The sequence below is a fragment of the Labrus mixtus genome, chromosome 1 (genome assembly GCF_963584025.1).
Source record: "Labrus mixtus chromosome 1, fLabMix1.1, whole genome shotgun sequence".
In the NCBI taxonomy this organism is placed as follows: Eukaryota; Metazoa; Chordata; class Actinopteri; order Labriformes; family Labridae; genus Labrus; species Labrus mixtus.
The window spans coordinates 21,147,816-21,167,735 of NC_083612.1; the positions used below are offsets into that span (position 1 = coordinate 21,147,816).

A 19,920-nucleotide genomic window follows, 5' to 3' on the forward strand; every position below is an offset into this window, starting at 1 on the left:
GTACCGCACGTGTGCTAATAAGCCGTATCGTAGGTGATCAGAAGAAAATGCATTTTCTATGAATGGGACCTAAAACAAGAGTACATCTCAGAAGCATGAAAGCAGAGGATATAAGAGACGTGTTGAATAAATCGAGAGACTACCAGAGAACGCTGATAGTGGTTTGGTTATCTGATGTTGCTTGTATTTGAAAATGTACAGGATAGATGGTGCAAAGAATCATCTACTCACGGCTCGTGTGTGCTGCTCAACTGTGATTAATTAAAGAACGTGTTGGTCAGAGTATAGCAAATAAAATCACTATCAACAACATGAATTCTCTCCATACAGAAACAAAAATAATAACAATTAATCACTGTTCACTTGTTGGGGCAATAAAAAATTGCAAATATTGAAAATATTAACCTCTCAGATTACGGAATCTCTCCAATTTCTTGTTTTTGTGTTTCCATATAAAAACTGCTGTTTTAATAATAATGTATTATAAAAAGGAAATGATCTAAACTGGCTTGAGAAAAGAAAAAACCTGAGGCTGCTTTAATAAAGTTAAGTTATGTGTAATTAAGTTGTGAAATTAGGATCCGTGTCCACTCACAGCTTGTTTAGCGCCCACCACCTCAGTTTACTCTTGCCTTTATACGATAGGACAGCAGAAGAGAGACATGAAATGTTGGGAGGAGAGTGGGGGATAAAACGCAGCAAAGTGCAGAGGTCGGATTTGAACCCAATACATTGGGCGCATGCTCTAACCCACAACACCACGACCTCAATTTCCAAACACTCCATACCTGTGCTTAATGTTGTTAGATTACCAAAGTTGGCTTTCCGCACTTCTGCCTCCCTGTGACTGTTACGTAATAAATTGCTCTATATGTGTAATGGGGGGGTACTTAAATAACAAAAATATTGACAGCTGTGTTCTTATCTCCTTGTGTTTGTTAAGCTGAAAGCATGTGCATATTGTCCCCAATTAGCATAGGTAAATGCCCATAAAAGGGCATGAGTGCAGGGCCCTGCAGACACAGAGACACACGCTGGTAGCAAATAATAAGGTTATGGAGATGCATACCGGAGCGCCGAAGATTGCACCGGTGGAGAACCGGACTCCTTACAATGAAGAAACTTTAGCAGCTCTGAAGTGGAGGTACTACTGCAGGACGTCAGCAGCAAACAGGCAGTTTTATTTAGTGTGAGTAATGGTTACGCAGGAACACACAAAAAAGAGGCATGTGATGCAATGAACATTATTAATGTATGCCTACAGGAATTGAAGTGTCATTTGAATTTTATTGATTTTAAGACTACTGGGAACTGTATGATCATAAAAATATCTATTAAACATTTTATTAATTGTAAAAATAAAAAAACATAATCTAACCCTATCATTTTATACAACAGTAGAATTAAATGAAATGCATTAACCAGTCATTTTGCACAAGCCAGTCAGCACTCAAAGTCAAAGTTTAGTTAAGTATTTATAAGTCTAATAGAATTAGATCCTAGCCTTTATCAAAGTTCTGAAAGTGAAAACAAACACAGACAATCTTCGATACCTGCAGCACCTGGCTTTGTGCCACACCTACACTCTTTGTTGTGCCTCTAAAAAGAATGGGGGCTGGGCTCTGTTGTTGAGCTGTAGTTTGTCAAAGGTTGACCCCGAAACTCTTTTCACACTGAACACGTGGGAGAGGCCGGCCTCAGTGAACTCAGTCACATGACCCTGCAGGACAAATAAACAATATCTGGAGATTTACAACTGCAGTCTACCTAAACACTGCACCTGCAGTGTGAACTTTACTGCATGAAGCGTGGACCTGCATCATTTTCAATTATTCACTCACTGTGGAAACATAACATGACAATACAGGCATTCATGCAAACTCCTGATTCCCAGATCAAAGCACACAACAGCCAGCTGAAAGCTTGCTTACTGTTGAATAATTCATTCTTTACACCAGGCTGTAAGAAAAAGCTCTGTGGGTCCGGGATAGCCTGAATGCTTTTTTCCCCTGTGGTTTCCCTGCTAAACAACAACTGTTAACAAAACCCCTATGAAATGTATAAGTTGAAGCATTTTACTAAGAATTATATGGAGCAGAGACTTCCTGTGAAGTGACACTTCAGTGTGAGCCACACTGCTGACATTTGAAACTGATAAGTTCTTACTGTATGTTTGTTTGTTGTTTGTTTGAAGGCTGTTTGCTATTTAATAAACTGAACAAAGAAAACAAGTCTATTTTCTGCACTGAGGTAAAGCTCCAAACATCATACATAAATACTGAGCTCTGGAGAAAAGTCTTTGGTTATGATGAGCACAAATAAAAGCCTTGACATTTTTTACCAAAACGGCAAAAGTGCATCACTTTCTTTCTGTCTCTAAAAAAACATTAAGTTAAGATTATGTGACTTGGAGATTGCGTGTGATCTATAGTTGTAAAATCTATACACTCTACCTGCAGGTATGGTCTACCTGCAGAAAAGACACAGGAAGTTAAGATCAGCTTGACATTTAGTGACTCTCTGTGTAAACTATCCGATTTGTATTTTTACAGTTAGAGACATGGACAGTTATCGACTTAAATGATTAAAGTAAATGATCAAACTTAAAAATACAACAATTAACATTTAAAAAATGAGAAAAACAATATAATTATTAATATATATATATATATATACATAATATATAATTAATATAATATTTTCATTAACAAAAGCTATAGTACATTATCAGTACTTTCATTAAAAAAGCCTCAACAGAAATATTAAATCATAATTTGTCACTTAAAATGTCTGAAATACCAATAGACCGTATATAAACATGGACACAGTCTCAGTTAGTTACTGAAGGGAAATTTTGAAGCTTGTCGATAGCTAACAACTGGCAGATAGCTGGAGCTGAGGCAGGTCTTTAGCCTCCTGAACAACAACACCGCACCGTCAGGTCAGCCTTACATGGTATTATGAATAACTCTTAATCTTCATACAATCAAAACAGACAAGTTATTTAAAAAGGCTGTAAACATGTTTATTTATGCTGTAAAAACTGTGTGCATGTAACTTCCAGGGCTTCTACAGCCAGCCTCAAGTGGACACTAGAGGAACTGCAGGTTTTTGCATTTCCACATTGGGTTATTTTTCAACACTGGAGCTTGGAAAGAACATATAAAAGGGCTTATCTATCTATCTATCTATCTATCTATCTATAAGCACATGACAAACAGCCGAAATGACAAATCCTAAATTCGGTATTATAGTGGTCACTTCAACGTTTGCCTTGACAGAGTTTTCAACAAAACTGGTGTGTTGTTTTAGTTTTCTTGTTAAACTACACAGCATCAACTGAGTCCCAACTCTGAATGCTGAAGCTTTGAGATGTAGCCAGGCCGGGAGAAGGCTGAGGAAATTAACTCTTTATGTGGTGTTCCTGTCACTCAAAGCAGTGGGAAGAGGATTAAATATTTATAGTGTGACCCCTGAGTAGATCTGTGCTGTTAAGCAGCTGGAGGAGTTCTCCACCTGGCCACAGTGAATTCTCCTCAGAATCTCAATGACTCTGGAGGATCTGGGACACATGAATGGCACTCCAGCAGCAGCCGCACAAAGACATGGTGGCTCAACTTTCTCTAGACCATCCCCAAGAAAACTCCTCATTCAGCCAGAAATCCAATTTGGCCCACAGCAGCCTTTCTGAGGAACCTGGGACTGGCGGCCTCTGTGTGAATAACAATGAAGAGTATTGTCACAGTGCAGTGTGGACCAACCTCACAGATACCACACCCAGAACCTTCCCATAGCTTCCCTCCCACAAATCATTCAGTGTCAAAATCGACTTTTTATGAAAAACTCTACAACCATAACAAGGACTTCAGAAGAGATGTATCATGATGAATATGCTAAAATAAAAACGAGCTTCTGTAGAGTATGTACACAAAATCAAATCCAGTATTAATCCTATTTAAAAAAATACCTCAATTATGGTCAACATGTAGCAAATATTATAACTAGACAAATCAATGCCACTTATTCATCTCAACATCTTGACCTTTTTATTTCTTACCTGACGTGATAATTGAACAGTGGTAATCCAAAGTAAAGCACACTTCATTCAAACACAATGGCATGTTATCTTAATAACTAGCATCCTTTATGAACCTGCAAAACTAATACAATGTTGTAATTCTATAGCGGTGTGAATCTCCCCATTACAATAGGATTGGATCTGTTTTGATCGGATCCTCTACAGAACTATTCAATGCAATTTGATTCGGAACAATTGATTCGATTGACGATTGAATCCAAAGCAATTTTTGACTCATTTCAAAACAACATGTCCTTGTGCTTATCACTTTTCCAAGAGACAAGAGAATAGCCCTACCAAACAAACAAACATTGTCTCATTATTATGTGAAGCAACTTCAAATCTTGCCGTTTTTTCTTGCTGTGAACAAACTTTCGCTAACTGACAAGCCAGGTAAGGCAAGGTCAAATTGAAATGCTCGCTAGATTAAAGATGCTAAACAAAGTATGTAGAATAGGAAGCATAGCCTCAGTGAACTTGTTCATATTTTTTACCGATCCAGACCACCGTGGATCAATTTACTATAGGATCTTTAACATTAAGATCAGTCACTGATTTAGATTGGTTTATCTTTTCACCACTATAATTCAAGTAATGGCAAAAAAATAACAATTTAACTAGCCTTACTGGGTCCTCAGAGTATCAAGAACAATACTGCTCTGATCTAGCTGTTTTTCCTCTTTTTAAAAGCGTCCATTTCCTGTAACAGCACTTTTTCTAATGTAGGCACAACCACAGTCACATCTGGCCCAGCACTCTGCCATGAGACGGCGCTGGGCCTGGCCAAGAATCAGTCGGCAGATTGCCTGCATGTGTGTAGCTGTGTGTCTGTGCAAGCGCTGAGAAGGCAGCCTCACAGAACAGAGAGTACACATGTGGTGCAGCCCGGACTGTCAGGACACATCTATCATTAACCCTTCATTCAATGCAGTTTTTTTTTATTGAAACATAATGTGGCCGCCTCTTTGCTTTAACTTCTGGATATCTTAGTATTCAAATCCTTTTTTTCCTCTAACATTCCAGATGCTTTCAAGCTATTTTGGAAAGCATGATTTGAATCATATCATCAATTGAAGTATTGTGATACTTAACACTAGTTGTAACAATAAGTTGACTGAGATAAAATTAACAAATACCATTTTGACAATGGTTAATCTTATATTTTGTTATTAAGCAGAGATACTAAATATCTGGTTCAGGTCAGGGCTACGTAATCACAATTGTATCGTTACCAAAACATGAGCATTCACAGTTTTAACGCAAAATGAGCCAATGCCTTCTCACTCAGCTGCATCCATTTTTACCTCCTCCATGCCTCGGTATAATGACCATTCTTTCACATCCTTTTAATGCAGTCACATGAAGCCTGAGCTAGCTGTCTGCTACCCTCAAACTAATTGGTGCTAGTCATGTGTTTAAAAAAAGATGCTTTTTGGATTTGGGGAAAACACATGTGTTGTGTAAAGCATGAAAAAAACCATACTAACTTAGAAACTATGAGTAATGACTAATATGTATTCTTTATTATGTTCACATCGTTATCAAATTATTGATCAATGTTGGTGCACATTTTTCTCATGTCGGGCAGACCTAGATCCAGCTCGTAAAATGTGCCCTTAGACTTCGACTTTCCATTCCTTCAAAAAAAGAATGGTCAACAAATAAACTGATAGTTCAAGGCAGCCATTACTGAATCACCGTTCACAATAACCCCAAAAAACTTCACGACAGGACATTTCCCTAGCTTTATAAATATTGTCTGAAGCGTGTCTTCTTTGTGTCTTCCCTTTGAAAGTCATGTGGACAGCAGCCCAGTATGTTTGTGTCAGTGCCTGTGTGCACATGTGTATAGTGTGTAGTTAGCCAACACAATGGCCCCAGCTTTCCTGTCATCCGTGATAGATGACTTAAGGGTCTCAAGCAGACATTAGCATCACAATAGGATAGACCAACAATATGAAGGCATTAGTCCCAGGTTTTGGGAATAGCAGGCAGGGGCAGGAAGCCTTTATACCTGTTATATCAATGGGAGGCCTCTGCCTGCCAATCGGAGGAGAACCTGTGACTTGTGTCTTGGAGGAAATTGACAGTGCCCCGTTTGGAGGGAAAACTCCATGCTTTCAGTTTAGCATTGTGTAAGCTCTAGCTGAGAACTAGTTACCTGATTGGTAGTAACCTCAGTCGCCAAATAGGAACAAATTGCAACACAATGCCAGTTATGTAAGCATAAACAATTACCACTTTAAAAGGGCTCGTATTTTTCTAGTGTTTTTTAGCTGGCCAGACCCTGCAGGTGTTTCCCCGTGGTGAGGCACTCATATGTCTGTGTGGAAGGTTGGTCTCTATGCTCAGTTACTGAGTGCTCAGACCTCTTAAGCAGAGAAATGACCAATGGAAGTCAGAGGATAATGTCTGCTGATCTTAACTTTGGCGCTTCTGTAAGTACATAAAAAAGACTTCAAGGTCAGGCATTGCATGCATGACGCAACGGTGAACACACACACCAAAGGTATTCTCTGAGACACAATGGAAGTGCCTTCCTCCTACACACACACACACACACACACACACACACACACACACACACACACACACACACACACACACACACACACACACACACACACACACACACACACACACACACACACACACACACACACACACACACACACACACACACACACACACACACACACACACACACACAAATAAACCATCCCACTGACTGTAAGTTATGCAAGTTCAAAACCATGTATGGTATATTCTATTTAAACTTGCTCTGTATTTATGTAACATGTAGTTGTTGTACTATTCCCTAAAAATAACAGAAGTATATTTTATATACAAATACAGAACTTCATTGTTGTAGCACATGTGGTGTGTATTGTGTTTATGTATTTGGCCTCTAACTTGGTAGAGCAGCTACAATTTTCTCTGATTTAGTGGCAGGGTATTATTATGGTTATTTCCTAACTTACTCTACGCAGTCTTTTTAATCTCTTGTTAAATTCCCACAGGCACTATAGTTCTAGCCTCACGTGTATACAATGGAGTTCCGCCCATCCACAGGAAACAACTTTATGTAGGCCTCATTCAGACAAGAAAAGCAGGGACATAAAACAACCAGGCCTACAATTAAAAGCTGTTCATGTATTCAAGAGCCTGAGGATTTCCGAACTGAAGATGGACAAAGGACAAGACAATCAGCTGGGATTTATGTTTGGTGTGACTCTTTAATCACTTTGACCAAAACATTTTTTTTTTTTTTATTGAAGGGTTTTTTAATTTTAAACAGAAACGATGGGGAAAAAAATACAAGGAACAACTCTAACCGTAAAATTATTCAGAAGCTATATGTTCCCAAGCCTGCCTGCCTCCTTGTGACATGATATGTTGTCAATGTTCCACATTTTAAAGAGCGATTGTTTTACCTGTATACATTTTTAGTTAGAGAATACAGTATTTTATAAATTGTTTATATATGTCTCTAAATACATACATATACACATACATGTACTTTCTCACATAAATATACCCACACTCACACACACATGCATACATATACTTAAAGGGTGTTGTTCTACTACACCTTGCTGTTTAATATGTATAGCATCTTTCAACTGAGTGGCTAGGATGAAGTGCTGCTCGATATTAGCCCAGGATGTCTCGGGTAAGGGAGATCTAACTGTCATTATAAACTTATTAAGTGTGAAAGCCCAATGATATAGTTGGAGATGAGGCAGATTAAACCCTCCCTTTTCTTTGGGTGTTTGTAAAGTTGTTAGGCTAAATCGTGCCTTGCGTCCACTCCATAAAAAATTATGTATGTGTTTATTAACTTGTTTGTATCAGGTATTTGGATTGGCAGCATGTTTAGTAAATAAAATAGTTTGGGGAAGACCATCATTTTTAGGGAGGATATTTTACCCCAAAGCAAAATGTTCAGTCCCTTCCACCTCCCGAGTTGCTTTTTTAATTTCCTCAAGTGTGTGTCCAAAGTTTAATTTTGTTATGTTCTTTATATCATGTGGAAATGTAATGCCTAGATATGTAATGCCATGTTGAGGAACGGAAATGTTAAATGCACTCAAGTCAGGCAAAAATGCCGGATCGGAGAGGGGGAAGGGGGAAGACATAAAGTATTTCTGATTCTGATTCTGAAAGTGAGGACCTTAGTGGGAGTGGCCTGCGGTGCTGTGCATTCTGGGATTTGGTGTCTTCCATCCACATGAGCCAAAAATAAACTTTCTGCCTTTTCTCGGCCAAGAAGGCACCAACTTCAAAATTTATTTCACATTTCTACTACATATATGACCCAATGTCAATACAGATTCATGTTTCAACGGGTGCCTTAAGGGAACCAACAGTAATGACATACCTCCCATAAGCATCACTTATATTTTGTGTGATGATAAAGTTCAGTTTGTTGTGAAAAAGAGTTACCGACCCTCTACTTTTAGTATTATACGTGCTGGATGAAACTTGGCCAACCCATTCCCTTCTCAGTTTCATAGCTTCTTGTTAGAGAATGAGTTTCCTGCAGAAATAATATTTGACAATTTGTACTTTTAGCAAAATTTTCTTTTAATAGGCTGCTTTATCCCTCTGACTTTCCAAGTCATGAGATGTATTGTACTATCTCTACTCATTACTGGATGTGGCATTGTATTTATCAACTTTTGACCACCCCTTAACAGAAAAGATACACGCAAAAAAAAAAAAAACATAAAATATTTACATACACATGAACATGCTCCCTCCCCCCCACCCCTGCATCTCAACCCCATGCTTTGGGAGCAATACCCTAAGTAATTTGGTGATGGCATTAGACACACAACACCAAAGACTCCCGTTGGACCCCCTCTATATATAGTAGTTTGCTGTCAGGGAACTGAGTTTTTATTCCTAATAATAGAAAGAGGAGCTTCATTTTTATAAGTATAATACTTTATAGCAACCACAGTAATTGTTGCAACATAAGAACTCAACAACATTAGGCATCTCCTATCCGGGCCTGTAATGTATGTTGGTATAGAATCAATATTTAAATACTTGAAATAATGGTCTACAGGCATATCTCGCAAAGTCAAAACAAACTAAAACACACCTCCAAAAAAGAAACAAACCAACAGAACAAAAACAAAAAGGAAGTTACTCCTGATACTTTAGATAGCAAATATTTTACAGTCAGGAGTGGCAACCTGTAGTCATTTGTTACAGAATGACCAAGTGCTGTCTTGAACAAATATTGAAAAAGGCCCAATTGGCAGATTTAGGCTACTTTAGTGAAGGCTAGTTGCACATTAATATCTGCACCCAAACAGAAACTGTTTTTTGTTAACGAGGCTCTCAGTCAGTTTATAAGTACTTAAGTACTTGGTGTGACTCAAAACATTTGCCACACACTGTGATCTTAAAACCTGTCTTGAAATTAGGACAATGACACTGCTGCTTAGTATTTCTTCTTTATCATGTGTCCTTTAATTTAAGAGGGCAATGGTTTTTGGTCAAACATGACAATCTTGTGAAGGCAGCAGAAGTGACAAGGCAGCAGAAGTGCATCTTCAAGTGGAGAAAGAGCTTTCTCTAATTTTGAAACATCCATCTTGAAGTATAAATATATGTATCAAAATTAGTAAGATATTACAGAAATATCAAAAGAAACTACAAATTATTATTATTTTGCTTTTTTGTGCCCCAATTGTACAGACAGGACAGTGGACAGAGTCAGAAACCAGGCAGAGAGAGAGAGCGGGGAACGTTCCGCAGGAAAGGAGCCACAGGTCGTACTCGAACCGGGGCGTCCGCCTGGAGCACTATAACCTCCGTACAAATGGCGTCCGCACCAACCACCACGCCACAGGCGGCCTGATTTTGCAAGAAGTTTAAAGTGTCTTTATAGTTCACCCAAATCTTTTTTGATTTCAGGGCAGAGAAATGTCTGTGGACATCTTGCATCACATTCTCTTTGTACTAAATGACTTGTGTTTTTTTCTCATACTTTCCTTGCTGATAACAATTCCATCTTTGCAAATTGTAAAACTTAAAGCAATTTTAAAACTTCTCTTAAGTGTTGTTTCAACTCTGTATGTTTTTATGCACAACTGAAAATGTGCATGAAAACAGGTAGATGTAAACCCTACCTGTGACCACGAGCCCAGGTTTAAACATCCAGCCAAATCAGAAATTTAGTTCTCTATATAATGCAGTGTGCAGCTGTAATTAACAGCTCTTTAAAAATCCATTTTTTCTCTGGACACCAAGGAAATCAATACTTAACTTGAAATGACCTTATTGAGCTGGATAAAAGGCTTTATTGCAGGGGCTGGGTCAGGAGCGGTTGAGCTAATGTGTTAGTTGAACAGTGGGGGATTAAAGGTGAGGTGTTCTCTGAAAATCTTACAAGACATCACAAAGCAGCAGGTCACTAACCTGAGCCTTCCTGGAGACACTGAGAGGATTACAGCAGCCAACCTCTGTTGAACTGTGCCTGTATTCAGACAGGGGCTGAGGAGGCAAAGACAGCCTCTTTATCACTCAGCAGGTCCAGCCTTTTCTATTTCCTCTCTCTCTCCGCTCGAACTGAAACCTGCGAGTCCCAACTCTGTGCATGGAACTCACAGGGGACCAATTTGCACAGGCAGCCCTTGTCTGAATCATTCTATCAATTAGGAGCCACTGTGTTTATCATCACATACATTATTGTAGAGGCTGGCCTGGTCATTGTGCTGAGGTGTGCCTCTCAGGAGAGAGAAAGGGATGAAATAAATGACCAGGGAGGGAAGCCACAGTTGGACAGGCTTCTGGACTAATCTGAAAGGACAGCTGTAATTATGAGTCTCCCGAGGAACCGACTGTGTGGCAAGTCCAATGTGTGAACATGGCGCTAACAGTCAGGCAGGTGCCCCACCCCCACCCATTTCAACAACAAAGTAAGACACTGAGTCAAATCAATATTTTCAATCTCTCTGGATCAATTCAGCATGTGAGTACAAAGAAAGACATGCTGGCTATGACAAATATGAATAAATAAAAAGTCAACTTTTGTGTCATGAGTTGCTCTTCTGTCTCACATTATTTTCAATTGATAAGCTTTGGGAGGCTCGACACAAAGTTGTAAATTAATCCAAGTTAGGAAAGAGGTAAGGTCCAGAAGGATTCAAAATTCATGTAATTACCCCTGATAGTCCAGACATAATAAAAAGGTACATGCTATTTTACAAGCGTTAGTTTGACCTTTAAGAGAAAGCAGGCTTAGATTTTCATCAGGACTTAAAGCTTCCTCACGGGAGCTTTAAGGTATTTGTAGGGGGAAAACAAAACAAAAATAGTTATAGAGATATAGGATTGGTCACATATGATATCGGGGTCAGACCATAACACAGCATTGAGTAATAATTGTGTGGCTGTGGAAACAGTGCCCCTTTGTTTCCAGGGTAGCTGTTCAGTGTTGAGAGACCTTTCCGTATTTCACAAACAGCAGAGGAACAGATGAGCGTCTCTACTTGCAGTGGAGTGCAGTGGGAGAATAACACTGGCATTCAGATTCCATTCATGTTGATTACACAAAATGGTCCCATCAGTGTGAGATGATCTCATCAGAATAAAAGTGTTTCATCAATAGAGTATGATGTAATCAGCATCAAACTGATGATTTCTTGACGAGAGCGTGAAAGTGACACTGCATCTTTAAGAAGCACAGAGTGTCACCGCTGTGTTTTAGTCAAACAAAAGCAGCCAATTGGGAACATGCAACCTGAAACCAAAGGCCCGCCTCAGAGGGCCTCACACAGACCTCAGAGCAGGGACACACCCCATGTGCTCCTGATTCAGGCAGGCAGAGAGCCACAGCCTGCTTTCCAACAAGGCAGTGCAAACACTTCCAAACTGACAGACAGGAAATCACACTGAGCATTTTCTCTAGCTGCTGGAAAAACAAGCTGCAAAAACATTTCTAAAGCATGAATTATAATTTAGAATTCAGATTTACACTCAGTAACATTTTTAGTGTGTTAGAGTAAACTGTTTAATTGAAAAAGTAATTTCCGCTACTGGTCTTTAATTGATATCCAATACATAAACTAAATACAGATACTCTTTTGATCCTTTCACTTTAACATCCCATCACAGTACAGTTGGTATCACTACTGCTAACACATCTATGACCACTGGTTATTGAGGATGGAGGGGGAAAAAACACATTTCCTCCAAAAAACAATATTTATTCAAGTTTCTCGCTTCAACCTGAATTTGGTGTACTCGGCCGTGGAGGTTGTGTAACCCCCCCCCCTTACAAGATATTATTTTGAAACAGAAATTGCATTTCTCTTCTTCCTTTGATTTAAATGACGTGACTTTACCTAGGATTATGTTACATTAAGGTTATTACAGGACCCACAAGACTCAATAGCAGTATCAATAAGCTGAAAACGTTATTGATTTTCAGGTTCTAAAAAAATGCAGAACCGGGTTTTGAGCCCCATCCCTACTGTTTTTCTTGTAAGAAGCCCTGTCAATGTAAACCCCCCAAAAACATGAGGCAGTGGGCAGGAGACAGGAATATCACAAGCACGAGTCACAACACAATATGCCATCCTTGTTTACCACAACATGGGAAAAAGTCAGAGCTGAAATTTGCCCCCTGAACAGAGTGTCATGAAATAATATGCACTTCGAAATCAATTCTGCTGCTCAGCAACAGAGTAAAAATGTGAATCCATTTTGGGGCTGAGTCTCATTCATTTCAAATTCAGAGCCACAGAAACACACACATGGGTCATCAGCTGAAGAAACTAAATTTAAGGCAGGGATGGTTTATAAACTGATACACCATTAATGCGAGGCTACTCCATACCCATCTCTTATAATTGCAATAATGTCTTCATCAGATGGCATTTGGCTCAAGTGGACACATGAGGCAACACCAATTGTTTAGCCTCCTAGCCACAGTGGCAGGTAAATAAATGTAGTGTTAAATAGCTATTTGTTACAGACGACGGCTCAGATTGAGCCCACGCCAACAGCTGCCACACACACCTACTTACCAAAGAAATGAGTGAGTATCACATTGCAGGCTTCTTTGAGGGGGAGAAGGGGGTCATAGGGGTTAATGCGTTCATATTCGCAATCACTTATGATACTGTAATCACGCGATATAATGGTGTTGTCCCAATAAGCAAAACATTTTTTACTGTGATCAGGTCACATAGCTCACTACCAACACAGATTAAAACTAAACAAAATGATACTTCATAAAAGGACAGAACAATTTGCACAACAGCCTGACCGATTAATCGGCCAGCCGATTATATCAGCTGATATTAGCTTATCCAGTGGCTATTAGTCTCAGCCAATCTTATCGCAGATATGTGCCAATATTTTTTTCTTCAATATCAATAAAGGTATCGGCCCAAACATCCCGTATCGGTCTGGCCCTAATTTGCACTCGTTGATCCGTTCTCATGTTTGACTCCTGGCTCTGGATAAATTGCGGGATATCTCCATAGCGACCTACAATGACTATATAACCAGTTTGTCACAACCCTAAACTCTTCACTCTTAATTCAAAATGACTTCCTCTTTCCCTCATCATACCTGCATCAATACAATTTACACCCTCGACACTTATTCCTTTTGAAGAAGACATAAAATAATTGGACTTTTTTCACTACCATGTGTGTGAAAACACGGTAGTCTTACACTGACAATGGCAGGGGAACAAATGAGGGATTATTCTGGAGGTGTGTGATGCCTCTCCTGCATTGAAGTTCCTCACACTCCATTCTGAGTGAATGTAGGTGACTCAGGGAGCCTGAGCTGATCCCAGAATTCCTCATTATCCACCCAGCAGGGAGGATCAGGTCCGCTCGCTCTGTCTCGGAGCATGCTCGGCCCGGTGAGACGAGCCCCAGAGGAGCACAGCGCTGGGCCATTGGGGGCAAGCCAGGTCTGCTCATTATATCTAACTCATCCTTGGCATCTCTGCAAACCAAGTGCCACTTAGTTCCCGCAGGAGGGGTCTGAGCTAGATCACTGACGAGGTGGCAGAGCAAACAGCAGTGTGGTAATAGGAAAAGCTTTATATCAAAAGACAAATGTAGACAGAGGTATGGTTTTACCAGCAAGGTGAATTTCACAACATATGGGGATATTTCACCTGTTTATGATGGCAGTTAAGTCACACTTGCTTTTGGGATAAAAGCCAGCAATTAAAGCTTATTTTAGTTAATACTGTTTGGAGTAACCAAATATAAAATATACACACTAACAAAGGCAGAAAAAGTACTGTAGAATTATCTTGAAAGGTGACTGTGTTACCACAAAATATATTGAAAGAAAATGTTAAATTACACACTGGGCGCCTTGCCCTTTCTGCCACAGTAACAAGACAATATCATGGTTGTGGTATAGCCTACAAGTAAAGCATGTATTTACATATTTATTTGTGAGTAAATGTAATAAATTTTAAATTTTCTCTTTTTTCAGCAGCAACTGAGAAAAATTCACCCAAGTCACTTAGCTTGCAGGGCAACTGCAAATACATAACTCAATGAATAAACATACAATTTGGGTGAAGCGTGTTGTTTCATTTATCAACTCTATTTCTGGGTTAAATGAATGCAGCCTTGCACAGCAGGTGAATTATGCAAGTCCAGAGGCTTAGGCCTTTAGTTGGGGGCCGGTGGCCTCCATCTCACTTTAGTTTTTAAAATATTCTCCGAAGTAAACTCCGGGGCCATGGAAAGTGGCCAGTGATGCAGCCTATGCAGATGTGGTGTCTTCCTTCGCCTGAGAGGAGGGGCACAATGCCAGCCAACGCTGGTTTCAGCACATCCGAAACACTTCAGGTAAACACCACAATAAGCTAAGAAGCAGAAATTAGAAATTGTTTTGTGCTGCAGCACAGTTGCTATAGAGACTGTTGCTAATTAACTGCACTCTACCCCAGGATAACAAAGGGCTTAAGGGCACTCAGGGCGGCTCCTCTTGTGTTGAGCTCTGTGGATGGAACACTATGCCATCCCCAGGGTCTCTCAACTACAAAATACCTGTCCTCCTTGTAGCCAACTTTCATCTCAGATGCCACAGGAGGTTTTGTGTGGTGTTTGTGTGTGTGTGCATCTGCATGTTATAAACCCTATGGAACCTGGATTACAGTGCAGTATCAGCTTCCGCATGCTAAAATGAACCCTTCCCCCCCTAAAAGAAAAATCCCTGTTTTTTTCCCCCCGGACAAATAAATCTCTTGTAGCAGCATTGAGGACCACTTTATTTTTTTAATGATCATTTCTGATGGCATTCATCATGTCATTCTCCTAGCTACCTATTAGAAATATAACTCATGTAAAATAATATATTTAACAGTTATGCACACAACTGTACAAGATGTGATTTGTATTTTTCCACCTTTTGGACATGGTGGCTCAGATGAGGCAAAATACTTCAATCTACAGGTATGAGCATTAAAGTGCAAACAAAATAATAATAACATGAAAAAATATTAGTAGGGCTGGGAGATATGACAAAAAAATGTTATGACGATAGAAAATGTCATATCAGTCAACATCGATAATGATTCTGAGGCTGAGGGTCCACTAACACTCTCTTGTAGCGTTTGGTCATTTTTTCCCTTTAGTGTGTTCTAACATCGATATTGTTTCAAATGGTGGAAAAAGGTTTTGTGGTGTTGCCCGTTTTAGCCTCATGTCTTCTGGTGTAACTAAAGGTTTAAATCTATCAAACATTTGTTATGTTGAGAAAAATTCTATCACAATGATTAGTTAGATCACAATAATTATCATTATCGTTTCATCGGACTGGCTGAAACAAGTAAGAAACCTAAATATATTGCATTGTTGTGGCTGGGGCTCAGGAGTAGAGTCGGGTTAGTCAGAAGGTCAGTCACATGCCACAGTATCCTCAGGCAACACACTCAATCCCCAATTTCTCCATTCAAAGCATACTTCAAAATATTCACACCACAGAGTCCATTGATAACACTCAGACGTTCAAACAAAGCATGGGTTATTACATCTACACTGTACTTCTAGATTGTCCTGGTTCCTATGCATACATTAAGTACCAAACTGAGTGCCATATACACAAGAGTTTACATAAAACATTGTAATAAGCCATAGCATCCATTTACTGTGAGGTTGCAAGGATGAACGAAGTGTCCTGTCATGATAAAACAATCATGTCTTCTGCTAAACAGACCTATCTTACTCTGATATGTTAAAAAAAAGAGCGATTTGTCTGCTATTGAGACAATATGTAACAAGATACAGAGCACATCTGGCAGGATGAAGTCTTATTCAACACCACATTTGTCTCTTCAGCAGATATTTTAGGTTTATACAAGACCAAAAAAAGTAAACCATTCTCTCTGCTTTATTTTTCGGTTTTTATATTTTAGAGTTCAGGAAAAGAGCAAGCAGGAATTCAGTGACACTCAATTTGATTAATACTCAAGTCTTGACAGACTTGAGTATTAAATCCTATTTCTTCCAGCAATGCGGTAGATGTCGTTTGGTTTTCTTCCCTCTATTAATGCTAAACATGTTAATCAATATATGTAGCCATCTTGTTTGAGTCAAAGATTTTCAGAGAAGCACCTACAACCTATATTTAGAGAGTTTTTGGCATTGTGATTTTTGATGCTATAAATCAAATTGATTAAGTCTCACTGAATTCCTGCTTGCTCTGGAATTTGTCAAAAAGACTAAATTCAAAAGAATATTTTTCATTTTTTAATGCAATAGTGAACCAGTAAGCTGAGCATTTGCATCATATTACTAATGTCTGTAACATTGCAGCCTGCACTTAGCTCTGCCCATTTATAACTCTAGTAAAACTGAATTGTCATGCTTTAGTCCACAGTAGAGGGACAGCCTCTGGCAGCCTCACTCTGTATTTGGAGGTGGGGGGAGTTGGAGGGAGAGACAGTGGGGAGGGTCCTGTTGTCTGAGCCCACATCTTTGTAGTGGCAGCTGAGGGGATTCACTGCAACTCCTAGAATTTACATTTCGTTTGGCCGGCGGGGTCACATGACAGCTGCAGGCGAATGCTCTGAGGGGCTTTCTGCTTTCACTTGACACTGACAGGCTGTGAGACAGTCCAACACCACAGAGAGAAAAAAATGTCCCTCTTTCCATGATATCATCCAGCCAGGAACTGGGGGGAAATGGAGGGAGGAGAGGGGGCACAGCTGGTGGAAGCCGCAGTACCATCTGCTACTGACTTATACTTCATGCTGCTTTACTTACAAACTTGCACTACTTTGAACCAGAGTAGACGCTGTACAGTTAGACTCAGAGAGCACTTCATTTAATATTGTATTACCCGGCAGAGCCATGTTCTGGTAGTTTATTTTTATTTTTATGTGTATTCACTGTTTTTAATGACTGATCCATAGTCCAGCCAGCAGTGACTACACACTGTATAAACTTCTAATTAAAAAAAATAACAGGTAGAGTTACGTTCAGTTTATTTCTTGGCGAGGTAGAGCTACTTTTAGTGGCAAAAAATAAGTCACACAACCGGCTTATTAAACAGCGTTGATTAAAAATGTTCATTCATAAGCTTTGGAACTGCTGGTAGGCCGACTTTGTACCATTAGGACAGAGCCAGGCTAGCCGTTTCCTTCTCTTATGATTGTTTTTTGCTAAGCTATGCTACCCAGCTTCCTGGCTGAAGCTTCCTATTTAATGAAAGACAGATATTGCTTAGACAGACACACACACACACTACACTCACCATACATCTTTCCCTCATCAGACAGGATGATCTTTCTGCGTCCACAAGGAGGATAGATGGCCAAGGCCTCCTGGAAGCTCTGCTCAATATCAGGACTCCACACCCCTTCTGCATCATTGTCTACAGGCTTGTCTGCCGAGTCGCTCATCCTCTCCATGTCCTCGGCAGGGCTCTCGCTGCCGCTCCAGCTGCTGGGATCAATCGTGGCGGTTGGGCTCTCCAAGCTGAAGCCTGGAGCAGACTAGGGAGAGACCTGGAATTCCCAAATAAACAAACACAACCAAACAGTTACTCTACACAGCAGAACAGTGGACATCTGCTTCCAAAACAACACAGTACACATGGTTAGTTGAGAGCACAATATGGAGTAGAAGCCGCCAAACAAGCTTGGACATTGCCAAGAATGTTGTTGACTTGATTTACAGTGGATGTTATGGGGTTTAACAATTGCACAGTTTCTCTCATGGACTTGTAGCACTTGCTTCTTATTAAATGACAGAACACCGGATAAATGGTTTCATTTTTGACTTGTTTGAGAAAAGCTGAGTATTTTGGACTCAGATGGGGTATGAAGTCCATGCCTGAAAAATGAGGTGAGTCCACAAAACACTGTACAGGTTTAAAAAGTTACGAAGCAAACCCATGGTGGACGTTCAGGTTATATTGGTTTGAAGCCTCCTCTGACATTTTGAAGCTGGTATTCTACAGTACCATTGCTCATCACCTGTAATGTTGCTTTAAGCTTTATTTTAACAGCTATTTAAACAACCGTGAGACGTGTGTTCTACTAACACCGCTACTAAGGTGCCCTTGCACAAAAGATTTTGATCCTTAAGTCTTTAATGACCAATAGGTCAGATTATGGTTTAAGTGGGCAGCTTCCAGGTGTTACTGGTGTAACTCAGCAAGCAAGACTTGTCTCCAAAAACCAATCACAGGCTCATTGAGGTTCAGCAAGAGTATACTATAGGAATGAATGTAGGGAAGAAAATATTAAGGCTCTATCCGTGCAGCTGAGGTAACAAGTCAGCCTGAACTGTCACATCATGACAGCATATGGGGGGGAGACAGCTCTTTCCAATGTTGTTTGAATTTGGACTACAGTACCAAGTTTAAATGCTACGGGTCAGAGTTACATATTACTCCTTTAATGTTTTGATTTCTACCATTCATGGGAAATGGACACAACAGATACATCAAAGCATGTAAGACAAAAAAGTCTTAATTATGGGTAAAAAAAAAAATGCAGGGGAGTGGATGTTTTAAAAAGCCTGCTCTAAGGCAAAACAACAAAGAAGAATACAGCAAAGGAACATCTTCTGAAGGCCAGTTCTCCAAGCAGTTCATTGAGAAGAGACAAAGCAACAAGTGGATCTATACTAGATTATTTAAGATGCATTTTATATTGTTTCACACATCTACAAGAAATTAGAACTGCTCCTGAGTAACTTGTACCATGCGACCCAAAGTGTTAGTTGTCATGGTATTTTGCGATACATGACATGTAACTTTCTGTAATCTCTGTCAAATATATCTGAGTACATGGCTACTGTATACTCTGTCTGCACGTGTCCTGTTAACATAATGACAAAGGACGATGTTTTGCTTACATATATCTAAGTAGCTCCAGCATTTATTAAAATGCCTGCTGTGTATGTTTAACAGATTGAGAAGTTTCTGTCTTCCGCTTGTAACCATAAACTTGTAACTCAAATTCAGTGAGTTTTTTTTTTTTTTTTCTGAAGCTCTGCACTCTTTCCAGACAACTGCTTCCTCCATGAGCAAGATCCCATTCAAGCAGCACAGGCTGTCAGGAAGTGGGAATAGCAGCATATGTTTCTTCCTGCATGTCAGTTTGTGAGGGGGGAAGGGGGGATGGGAGCAAGCTGTTGGTGGGGGGGGAAAAAACTCCCAGAGAGCAGAGAGAGCTTTTACTGAATCCCGTTTTTGTGTGCTGACTGCTGACACTGCAGAATGAACACACAAACTGATGAGGGAGGGGAGGGAATTTCCATTTCAACTCGGGACTCTTTCTAGATGTGCTCCTCTCATCCCAACCAAATGATGAACTGTTCTGAACTGGG

The 19,920-nt window shown here is 39.8% G+C and overlaps 1 protein-coding gene across 8 annotated transcripts in view; it reads right to left on the minus strand.

Moving 5' to 3' along the window:
* tead1b (TEA domain family member 1b) overlaps positions 1 to 19,920 on the minus strand; it is a 49,527-nt gene that overhangs the window by 17,098 nt on the left and 12,509 nt on the right. For all 8 annotated transcript variants that reach the window (XM_061037999.1, XM_061038007.1, XM_061038025.1 and 5 more), the window contains exon 3: positions 17,837 to 18,089. In XM_061037999.1, coding sequence (XP_060893982.1) covers positions 17,837 to 17,993 — 157 coding nt within the window. In that variant the 5' untranslated portion in view covers positions 17,994 to 18,089. The remainder of the gene's footprint in view (positions 1 to 17,836; positions 18,090 to 19,920) is intronic.